The sequence below is a fragment of the Manacus candei genome, unplaced genomic scaffold (assembly GCF_025592945.1).
Source record: "Manacus candei isolate 608988 ecotype Guabito, Panama unplaced genomic scaffold, ASM2559294v1 h1tg000026l, whole genome shotgun sequence".
Lineage (NCBI taxonomy): Eukaryota > Metazoa > Chordata > Aves > Passeriformes > Pipridae > Manacus > Manacus candei.
In genome coordinates this window covers 504,429-515,579 of record NW_026138074.1, presented here as the reverse complement: position 1 = coordinate 515,579, position 11,151 = coordinate 504,429, and the positions used below count along the sequence as shown (strand labels likewise).

General features: G+C 38.9%; 1 protein-coding gene and 1 long non-coding RNA gene across 9 annotated transcripts in view; one reads left to right on the top strand and one right to left on the bottom strand.

Annotated features, from left to right (window-relative positions):
• Positions 1-2,520: 2,520 nt before the first annotated feature.
• The window catches only part of LOC127471825 (uncharacterized), a 26,756-nt gene continuing 18,125 nt past the window's right edge, over positions 2,521-11,151 (top strand). Inside the window, exon 1 of one of the 4 annotated variants that reach the window (XR_007904770.1) lies at positions 2,521-2,714. This is a non-coding gene — a long non-coding RNA (uncharacterized LOC127471825). Of the gene's footprint in view, positions 2,715-2,995; positions 3,072-11,151 lie in introns of those variants that run through there. The other 3 variants (XR_007904768.1, XR_007904767.1, XR_007904769.1) reach the window with 3 other exon arrangements.
• Positions 6,106-11,151, bottom strand: part of NT5C3A (5'-nucleotidase, cytosolic IIIA) — a 27,067-nt gene continuing 22,021 nt past the window's right edge. For all 5 annotated transcript variants that reach the window (XM_051789164.1, XM_051789165.1, XM_051789166.1 and 2 more), the window contains 6 exons: positions 10,692-10,738; positions 10,454-10,539; positions 10,123-10,212; positions 8,639-8,801; positions 7,962-8,162; positions 6,106-7,242 (listed from right to left, as the gene is read on the bottom strand). In XM_051789164.1, the coding sequence (XP_051645124.1) occupies positions 7,141-7,242; positions 7,962-8,162; positions 8,639-8,801; positions 10,123-10,212; positions 10,454-10,539; positions 10,692-10,738 (689 nt within the window). In that variant the 3' untranslated portion in view covers positions 6,106-7,140. The remainder of the gene's footprint in view (positions 7,243-7,961; positions 8,163-8,638; positions 8,802-10,122; positions 10,213-10,453; positions 10,540-10,691; positions 10,739-11,151) is intronic.

Genomic DNA, 11,151 nt, shown 5'->3' with positions numbered 1-11,151 from the left:
GAATACCCATAACACACATTTTTTGGAAGGCCGTGTGATTCCCCTCAGTACACTACATGTAAAGTGCACAAATACGTATAGCGAGACACTGTCAAAGAGGAGTAGGAAGGGAGTTGTGTTTCCATTATATGCTTTGTGTCTAGTTTCTTGCTTTCCTTGGTCTGTACATGTGGGATGTAAGCTTCCTGAGATGCTCTTTCTAAAAGCTGGTATTTCAGTTGGATGAAAACATTTTGTATTGGTTTTTAATGCAGTTCTTACAGAAAGTGCAGTGAAATATTTTTTTGAGTTTGATACCATTAAATGTTGGATAACTGATCTTTTTGTTAAATAAAATTTCTATCAACTGCTACATTTTCCTTTTTGGCATTTTGGTGGGTTGGGATCTTGAGTTGAAGCAAATACCCTTCCTGCAGCTCTCTTCTCTTGCATGCAGCAGGCTTATCCTAAATATGTTCAAATTTGCTATTCATCTTCAGGAAAAATATTTTAAACTAAGATTATGGGTTCTATGTTTGATTCAAAATTATAAAAAATAATAGACCACTATTAAAGACTTTTTCATACCTCACACAGGTGAAATGGCTTTAGGAGGCATTTGCTAAATTCCCCATCCCATATTACCATTGGCTGTGACAGCTGGGAGGGTGATGGGGACTCCAAGTCTTTCACTGAATGCAATTGTCTTACATAGAAAACAGCATTTCATTCCCCAGTCTAGCAAAAGCAAACTCACTTAGCTGTGTATGTGAGGTTTGATGTTTTCACTTCATCTGTAGCTCAAAACCCACATGTATTGTGTGTAAAATACTGGAAGTCTGGTCTGATTTGGGCTTGATGTAAATACAGGCTCTTTATAGCAGATGTAAAAATGGTGGATATCGGTGACTGGTACTTGGAATCAAAAGGTTTATGTCCTGAATGGCTCTTCAGAAGCTTCACTGTCTTGTGAAAGCAGCTTCCTCAGAAGACTGTTGCACACATTTTCCCCTTTTGTTTTATTGGGAAGCAAGTTGCTCACTTTTTACTGTGATTCAGGTGCATTGCTTCTCCATCCTGACAGAGCTGAGAGGAGTGGGAAGCAAGTTGTGATCTGAGTGCTGCCAGAAGCAGTTCCCAGTGTGGAAACAGCTCCTTATCCTTACTGTGTTCTCATACATACCCCCAAAAAACCAAGTCTGTCTTCTGGGTATCTCCCCTCCTTTTGGGAATTTGGAACTTCTTGGTCTTTACAGTTCCTTCCAACCCAGACCATTCTGATTCTGTGATATACTGAACTGTTTTGTCTGAAAAAATCTTAGCGAATGGACCCAATCTTTCTACACAGAGGAACATTCCAGGTGGTGGGCTGAAGAGTTCCCAGTAAACCAGGATAACAGAGTTGTCCTCCAGGGCAGATGCAAGGCAAAGAGCAGCACCAAAATGCAGGCAGTTGGTAATCCCAAAGATTGCTGTGCTGGATTTATTTGGAAGTGATGGGATAGCAGAGATGACTTTACCAGTGCCTCCAGCTAGGGTAAGTACATCTGAAATTCTCATTCCACTGCTTCTTAGGCCTTAGCAAACATGGCTTGTGATCCATCTAAAGATGTTTTTCTGTCTAGAGGAAGTATTTGTTGCCCACTCACCTCATCCCCTCCAAGTTTGGAGGTTGCCATTTTGGAAATAAGAATGCAGCTTTGGGGAAAATCGGAGAATATAAGGAAAAAGTTGCTGCAAAATAATTGAATTTATACTGGGCATTGCCCAGACAAAGGCAACAGAAACCGGGTCTGTCTGGCTGCGTTAAGCTAAACTGCATAAAATCCAGAATTTCTGACTACTAACATAGACCCAATCGTTTCCTTTCTGTTGGTAGCTATTTGCTTTTCCCTCTAGGGAAAGCTCAGGGCCACCTTCCTGAGAAAAGGTTTGCGCTTGTGTTGAATCTTCTACCCATTGCTTCTCAGGGTGTGTGGCAGCCCCCTAAAAGTGAGGGCAGTCTGCCTGCCCGTTCACCAAACCAGAGCCTGGAGGGCTGGCAGGGAAGCTGGCTGGGAAGTGAAATTGTGCTGGTGTGGACTGGGAGAGCTCAGCACAGCCCTTGCATGTGCAGCTCCAGTAACAGATAAATCCCTCTGAGTCACCAACCTGTTAGAGAGGGTGGCCTGTGAGGAATATGGATATATGGTAAATATTTTCTACCTCAAAATGTAACATTTTTTTTCAGGTGAAAGTAGCAATTTATAATTTATCTATTTGTATCTAACTATCTATTTAGAATTTATCTGTTTGTTTAGAATTTATCTACTTATGTAGCATTTAGAATTTATTTAATATTTAGAATTTATCTATTAGTATCTATTATCTACTAGTATTTAGAACTTATCTATTTAGAACTTATCTATGGAATGTATCTTTTTAGAATTTATTTATTTAATTAGTATCTAGATACTTTTTCACATACTTAACTAACTTTAGAAAAATAGATCATAACTCTTAAGCATCATTAATAGCCAGATGTAACTAGCTGGTTAAGCTAATGAGGGGCTCTCTAGAACTCAGAACGCTGCTACTCCTCTAAAGAAACAGGCAGGTGCTAATCTCAGAGCTGGGCAGCTGACTGCTGTTAGAAAAGGAAGTTGCTGGCAGCCAGGGTTGGCAATTGCCAACTGAATTGTCTGAGGCTCAGTGCAAAAGAAAAGGAACCTGTGTGTGAATCATGAAAAATCCAGGTATTTATAATTTTTTTTTCTGTCCTAATTTGATAACAATATTTTCTGCTGTAAAATCCCACCTATGCCAAGTATATGAGAAATTTTGCTTAAATCAGAGTTTGCAGTTGTTGAACTTGAATGTTATTTTTTTTCTGTGTGAAAAATATTCAGATTTTCCTTTAAGCTTAAAAAAGGCATATTTAGCTAGTACTGAGTGCAAGTTTTTGGCTCAGTTCAGGACTATTAGTGTGTGTTTGACAGTAAGAGGACATTTGAGCTGGCTGCAACACCCACTCAAGAGGAGGAATCATTTTCAGCTAAATAAAGGTCCCAAATACTTGACCTTGGACATGTGCTACAGACAGAACAGATATTGTGAGTAGGGGAAGAAAGAAAAGTAACAAATTCACTTAACTTTGCTTATTCCTTGCTTTAAAGTTATGATATACTCTTTTGGCTGTGGGAAAATGGTCTGGGAAATGTATGATACCTTTCTTTCCAAACTAAATCATAAATGAAATACACTTTTAGGGTGGCAAAATGTTTCTGGTTAGAAATTTGATTTAGAAAGACATACTGTGAATAGTATCTTTCCTAATACTGAGTGGAGAATCTCAATAGTACTTACAAGAATTAGACTTGCTGGAGTAGGATGGTTTAACCTGTAACTGTAGTGTTAATTTTGCTTGCAGTTAATTTTGTTCATGGCTTTGGAGAGGTGACTGATAACATAGATTCTTCTATTAGCCAGTAGTCCAGTGACAAAAAGGTGGGATTTTGATCAAGTGAGGATATCTAAAAATGCATCTTGTGTTTTCCCTTAACTACCACATAAGCATGAGTTGTGGCTGGCAATGAGATGTGAGGATATTGATAATCTGTACAGCACCATGCAGGTTTTTAAAATCTGACCTCCTGTTTCAGGTTGATTGTGTAAGTAACTATTTCTTCTAGAAAGCTGTATTATGGCCTTTCAAAAAGTAAATTATTTGGCATGGAAATACCCTTTGTGCAGCAAATGGGTTCTGTGGGGTAACTGCAACATGGCTTAGTTGCTCTTATGTCCTAGCAAAGGTTTACTGCTCTGGCAGTTACTTAACATAGGACCTGAGACTGACAGGACTTACTGATAGAAGGAGAAAAGCATGCTGGAGATCTTAACTTACCTGCCTCCTCTTGTAAGGACAAGAATCCTTTTCTTTAAGTGGTTGTCATTGTGGACTGAACATTTGGTGACTGACTAATCATTGTCCACCTGCTTGGAGGTGAGATTGGAAAATCTTCCTTACATAATGCTTGAAAGATGGTGGTTTGATCTGAAATCTTCTACCAAGGCAAAGAGTTTTAGGTGTCCCTGTAGATGAGAAACCAACTGCTCCCTTCTGCTGTGTGTGGGCTCTCTAGGTAGGCTGAATACTAATTTTAATAACTTGGATTAAGATGTAGTTGGACATCTAGTTTGGTAACTGCTTTTAAAGATGCTGCCTAATCCTTTTCTATGTTGCTCTGCATGTGCTTTTCTGTGAGGTTTCGTTTGATTTACTTTTGTGGGTTTTGTTCATTTGTTTGTTTCTTTTGGTTAGGGGTTTGTGTTTGGTTTTTTTTTTTTTTCAATTGTGGGTTAAAGAATAAGATCTTCATAACAGTAAAGGCGTGATGGCTCACTCACCTGTTGGGTAAGGCTGAGGAAAAATTCTGGAGGGAGAATCAATGAGTTTATGTGTATTCTCAGGCAAGGTTGATTGAAAACATGGGACAGTCTTCCCCTCTCAGAAACAGTATACAAAGAGACCAGAATTGCCCCCCTTCTTTTCACTGATGCTGGGGTGGTCAGGGAAATCCATTCCACTTGTAGCTCAGAATGATCTTGTGCTAGAGTGTGTGTTGCTGACACATCTCTTGCTGTGGAGCTGTGACTATCAGCTACACTTCACACATTCTAAATTTTAACTGTTATCTGTATTCCAAAGATAAGCTGCTTGTAAATGGAAAACTTTATCCCAGTGTAAACTTTAGGAGTATTGCCTGGTAATTAGCCCCTTGCAACTAGAGGCTGGTTGAGTAAGCAGTGCATCCAAACACCTTGGTGTTTTTCAGAAGGCCTTTGCCTTTTGGACTTTTATTTGGCATCTGTGACAAAAGCATGATTGCATGTTTAAAAAAGCACTAAAACCAAGAACCATCACCCCTACTTCCCTGCTTCCAAAACCTTAACATTACCTCAGCTAACGTAAATTCTCTAGGTGCCTAAAACTCCAAATGTAGAATGTTAAAGAAATTGCTGAGCTCCCCTGAAAATGCTGCAGCATTCCCTAAGAACCTTGCTGTGCCCAGGTGGTGCAGACCTGGTTGCTGAGCAGGCAGCTCACACCGATGCCCCGCAGGGAGTCACAGGTAACACTGCCCTGCTTGTCTTGCTGGCGGTGCTGAATCCATAGTGCTGGCAGAAGATGACTGTACTGGAGCCTGCTCCCTTCCTTACAGTTTTGCCATGACCATCCTGTCCTCCTCCCTGCCCGAGGCAAATGGGGGAGACAGGGAGAAAGGCCAGAGACCAGACCAAACTTCACACCCACTCCCAGTGACTGCTGACTCAGCGGCTGTCACTGCTGCCTTCAAGCTTTCCCTGTTTTTGGCTTTGGCTGACAGGCTCTTGGCAGGCCAGGGCTGAGGCAGCTGCTGCTCCCATCTCCTCCTGTCACTGGTACTGCCAGGATGCTTTCAGCTCTTCCAATCTGCTGCTGCCTGAGTAATGGCTCTGGAATGGAAGACAGCCAAGGTGCTCTCCTCGCCTTGGTTGTCTTACTGGTTTTCTGCTCCAAGGGACAACTTCAAGGCTCCTGCTTCTGGGGTGCCAGCTGCCCCTCTGCCAGGAGCAAGGAATTACGAACATGACTAGATCCTGACAAGGAGGACATTTCCCTCAAACACTCTTTGCCTGTTCAGATGCAGGCTGGAATTTCTAAAAGGTCCCTGCGCTCAGGAGTTCCCTGCTGGCACAGCATGTGCCATGTGTTTGTGTGCTCACAACTACCTCAGATTGTGTATCAAGCCTCTACCCTGCATTCAAAATACAGGGGGGATTTAACTTTAGTTTACTGCAGAGGATGCAGAATGGGGTTTGGAAACTATGCCCCTCCTCTTCCTTTCTTGGAAAAGTTCCAGCAGGGATGGTAAGCAGTGTAAATCTGCTGATTTGGAAAAAAAATGAGTGGTGCTACTAAGTCAGAATTTAAATAACAGATCACAGGTTGGAGGGAAAGAGTCCATTTCTTGAGATGTGTGTTACTTCTGGTGGGGAGAATGCAGATCTAGGCTCTCCCACGTTTTCATTACAACTCCTCAGGGAATGGAAGATGGCACAGCTGTGAATGAAAAAAGGGGAACAATGACTATATTGCACATTAGGGAAGTTGTATGATTGCCTCTATTTTATTAATGAATAGATTTAGTACAGCTGAGACCTCATAGGACCAGGGTCACAACATCATCTTTTACTTATCCTGCAACATATCCAAGTAAGCTTCCAAAGCTGTGGTGGTATTAAGCTGTACCTTTCTGTACACAATGCTGAGAGGTGCTGCTCAGTACAGGGGAAATACTTTCTGAAGAAGAGTGTGGTGAAACACTGTCAGAGGTTGCCCAGAGAGGTGGTAGATGCCCCATCCTTGGAAACATTCCAGGTCAGGCTGGATGGGGCTCTGAGCAACCTGATTGACTTGTAGATGTCCCTGCTCAGTGCAGGGAGGCTGTGTACTATTAGCTTGTGAAACGATCTGTTGTTACAAAGATGAGAAATTTTATCTCAGATATACTAACTTAAAACATTCTTCCCATTTCACAGACAATAAGAAACAGTAAGGATAGAGAATTTTTTCTAATGATACAAAAATCTGTGAAGAAGAAACACTTTGCCCAAATTGGGTGAATAAAGCATTTTTACTGGAGAAGAATATATGTATGAAAAACTTCTGTGAAAGTATGTAGCATATGAATAAGATCCTTCAAAGTACAGCTGAGACTGAAATGTCTTCTTTGAAAAGAAAAGGCAACACAAACGCGCACACTGCTTGTTCACAGAGTGTTTAACACCTTCAATTTTACAAAATAGCCACATTTTCTAAAATGCTGCTCTGAAATGCCTGATTAAAAAAGACAGTGAACCATACTATCCCATCTGCAGCAGTATATCACATCTCTAAATCCAATTTAAATCTAGTTATAACAGGAGTGTGAGACAATAAAGAACAGTGTAAGAGCAGTAAAAGGAGCTTGTAGTTGACAATTGATACCATATATATTCCAGAATACCAAAATGAAGATAAAAGTTTTAAATTAAATTAAACAGTTCTGTAAATGAGTAATAAACACATCTAAAATAGCACACGTGTGCTCTTCTGTCCAGTTGCCTCCTGAAAGGAATGGAGTGACTTGAGACTGCAATTTACAGGATTTTCTGTAGGATGGAGTTGGCAACTTCCAGGGATTCATCTTTCACCAAAACGATATCATAAGAGTCCATATATTTTTCCAGAAGCTCATCTACCTAATTGCAGATGGGATAAAGAAAAAGAATTGATTATTGAAAGACTTTTTGTCATTAAAATATTGCCCAATCCTTCCACCAATTGCAAGGGAATGAGCCATGCAAATAATGTATTGCTCCTACAAGTGAATTCCACAGGAGGACAGAGTAGGAGTGGCCTGACATAGCTTTGCATGCATTCCAGGATATAATACCTCAGATTTATTCCAGGATCTCACACATAAAGATAATGAAAGATAAACTACTTCTTCAGCTTCCCAAAAGACAGGGAGATATAGAAAAGTGGATTTCCTTCTCTCCTGAATGCAAGGATGTGCATTATAACTTAGCAATTGATCAGTTGTGTGTCACTTAAAAAAAAAGAGGAGAGCCTAAATTTGTTATTTGGAAGATCATAATTTTGCTCAAGTATCAACCCAGTATTGAAAGGAGGGGGAGAAGCCACAGGAATTTAAGAGAATTAATTTTTATAGCCTCTGAATTTTACTTCTCTAGGAAATACTTTTTGGTAGCAGTTCAGTACAAAACCCAAAGCAATATACACTTGCATTTTTGTAGCTTATGTCTCATAAAAAAAAGAAATCCGTGAAAAATATTTGAAGTCTCAAAACAAATATGGGCCAAACGCTTGGTTTGATATCTCAGGCATATTATAATGAACCTATTTCTAACTCCCAGTGTTTCATTTAAAGCTTACAAGGTTATGTAGGGATACTTACTTTATCATTGAGATAGCCAATTTTAAGAATGTTCTCGACATTTGCTACTCCATCTGCCATACTCAAGTCTCCTTGAGAATCACCCAGCAGTATGATATTACTGTTGTCTTTTAGTTGTTTGAAGTACTCTGTGTTCTTCAAGGCACCATCGTGTTTGTTGTAAACGTGAATCAATTCTCCTTTAAATCCTTTTAATACTCCCTATTAAAAAAAAGAAATCTGAAGTTATTTCTGGTATCATTCAGGCAAGATAGAATCATGGAAGGAAATAGGTGATATTACTGTTGAGCTAACATTGAACTATGTAGTCTCTGATGATGAACAAGATAAATTACTGTTAAATAACAAAATGACTGTAACACCATTGTTAGGACTAGACAGACAGTAATTCTCCCTGCTTGGAGGAAGAGGAGGAGCAGCAGAGCTGGGCCAAATGTGAGGCTGCCATTAAAGGAAATAAATGGTATTTTAATCACACCATGCTAACAGTGTTTGAACTGGGATCACCTGCTTCATCTTGGCCTGAGAGAGTGTTGAACATGCAATTCTAAGTTTCTATATCACAGGGTAGGTGGTTATATCTGCTGCATTTAAATGTTCATCCTGTAATATACATAAATAGCTACTAAATACCACAAACAGTCATGTTTGATAAGAATGTGTTATCTCATACGTACATTTTCATCGAAATCCATGAAATTGGAAACCACTTTGACATTAGAATGGTAGACCCCAGCCTGGTGGATTACTTCCTCAAGAATGTCCCCAATCCCAGCAGAAAATATGAACACAGGAATATTATGTTCACTGAGCTTATCAAAGAAGTTCTCATATCCTTCTCTGCAACACAGAATGTAAATGCAAATCAAATCTCAAATAAAGAAAGCCAAGAACAGTCTGAGTTTTCAGGAGACAGTCACATCATCTTTGGAAAAGATTTAATTTTCTCTGAGCATTTGACTTCATTTTTTTAGGTTTTAGCATTTGACTTCACCTTTTTAGGTTAGCAAGAACCATCAACCTAACATAAGGCATATAGTTTTAGTAAGAAACTACTCCATTGAGCTGTTTGGTCTTGTTCTGTATAATTTTTCCCCCAAAAACACCTTATCATTTAAAGACTTAAAAACACTTCCTCCTCCCTAAATACTCCAGAACAAGCAAGCAACTAGTAGAACTCCCTCTAGCTACTATTGGGCTATACCTCCTTTCTATCTTCCTTGCTTAAACATGTGACTTTCTATAGAGTTATTACTATGAAACAAATTTTGTTTTGTTTTTTAAACCCTGAAAACATTTATTGTTCTTCTTTCCTGAAAGTTTTTTAGTGTTCAGTACCCAATCAAGACTATATATAGTATTCCAGGAAGAAGATGATATTATCTCTATACGCTTTCTCCACACAGGCTAGATTGGTAGAATTTTACATTTTAAATAAAATATTGTGAAAGTTTTTGAGGGAATTTTAGCTTGTGAATGAAGATTCAACACACATTGACTTAGGCTTTCAAAAAGGCAGAGACAGGGTGCTTGTCTGTTTACAAAAGATAAGAATTTAGTCAGTATTATAAACAAATAGTTCCACAATTAAAGTTCTAACATCCTGTTACAGTAGTCCAAAATTTACAGGCAGTTTTAGAAAGCTTTCAAAGAGATGGTAGCAACAGCACATTTCTTTCAAAGAAGGATTTTGCTGGCTTTTAAACTTGCCTTCAGCCATAGAGGAAGAGCAATATTTAATACAACATATGAAACATGCTTTGCAAGTCGTTGCACTTTTATCTCAGATAAAACTATTGAACTGAATGTTTTTCAAAGGAACTAAGTTAAACTCTACATTGCCCTTAAAAAAAACGCCACCAGTGCAATTTAAAGAGGATGAAAGTCTACAGAAACGAAGCTTGTAGTGATGGGACTAAAAAAAGTTTCAGATCTCTGGTGATCACTGTAGGCATTTAGCTACAACATATAATGGGGTACAAAAATAAATAATAAAATAGGAGCACAGAGAGCTCACTGTGTTCCAGGATTAGGGTGTCACATTCTCAGGAATGTGTGTGGTTTTTTGTTTCCTTCCCTTTTTTTCTCCTCCCCTGACCACCCAGTAAGAATCTACAGAAAATGCTCTGAAACAGTATCATTCAAATAAAAAGGAACTTACTTCAGCATAACATCAGATTCCCTCACAATTTCTGCAAACTTATCCTTCTGTAAGCCTTGTTCAATGAGCAGTGCATGAGATTTATGGTACCTCGAATATAAAGAGAAAAATGAGTTGAACTTTGCTACTAAGATCCACCTTTCATTAAATGCTATGATGAAAAGCATCCTGTATGGTTAATTCTTGCTCATTCAAGTTAACGGCAAAACAGAACCAGTTGTTGTACAGCACTTAATGTGATAGCTAGAAGCTAAGTACTGCCATTAATTTGCTTTTAAAAACTTATTAAATCTAATCTTAGTACAATTTGAATATGGGGAGTGTCTCTTACCATTCTACCATATATGGATACTTCTCTTCAATAGTGAGAGCTGGATCGATTTCAATAGCATAATAGGTTTCTTTCAGCTGCAGTAACTGAAAGGGAAAAAAACACCAGGTGTTTATAATGTATTTTAATAAAATAACCCTTGGTATTTGGTGTAACAAATCAAAGTAAGGTTCTTCAGTCAGGGAATAATGACAGTTGTCTGTACAACAAACCAAGTGCTAGTAGGTTTCTTGTTTACCTTTTTCCGACATTCGTCTGTGATGATCTTAGAGTTATCAATGATGTCTGGGGGAAGAGTGAAAAAAAAGAGGGGTAAACAAGATGGTATGTTTCTTTTACTTTGCTCTACAGCACTGTAAATGGCACAGATGAGGAGGTTTGATGACATAACAATATGTTTCCTTGGAGCTTTTCTTACCAGCGACCAGTAAAAGGAACATGAAGAAGCCCTTCCCCTCATCTCTGAATTACAAGGCCAATTACAAGCTTTTGTATCTGTTTTTTGAGATTTATCTGTTGCTGAAATCATCCTGAGGCATCCTGAATGTCTTAAAGTTCCCACTTCATCAGTTATTGGATTCTCTTTGTTTGCTCTAAAAGACCGTATACAGCATAGGGATAAAAATGCCAAGAATTCTAAGGAGTTTACTATCTGGTTCTTGCAGGTGTCAAGACTATTACAGGCTCTTAAAAAATAA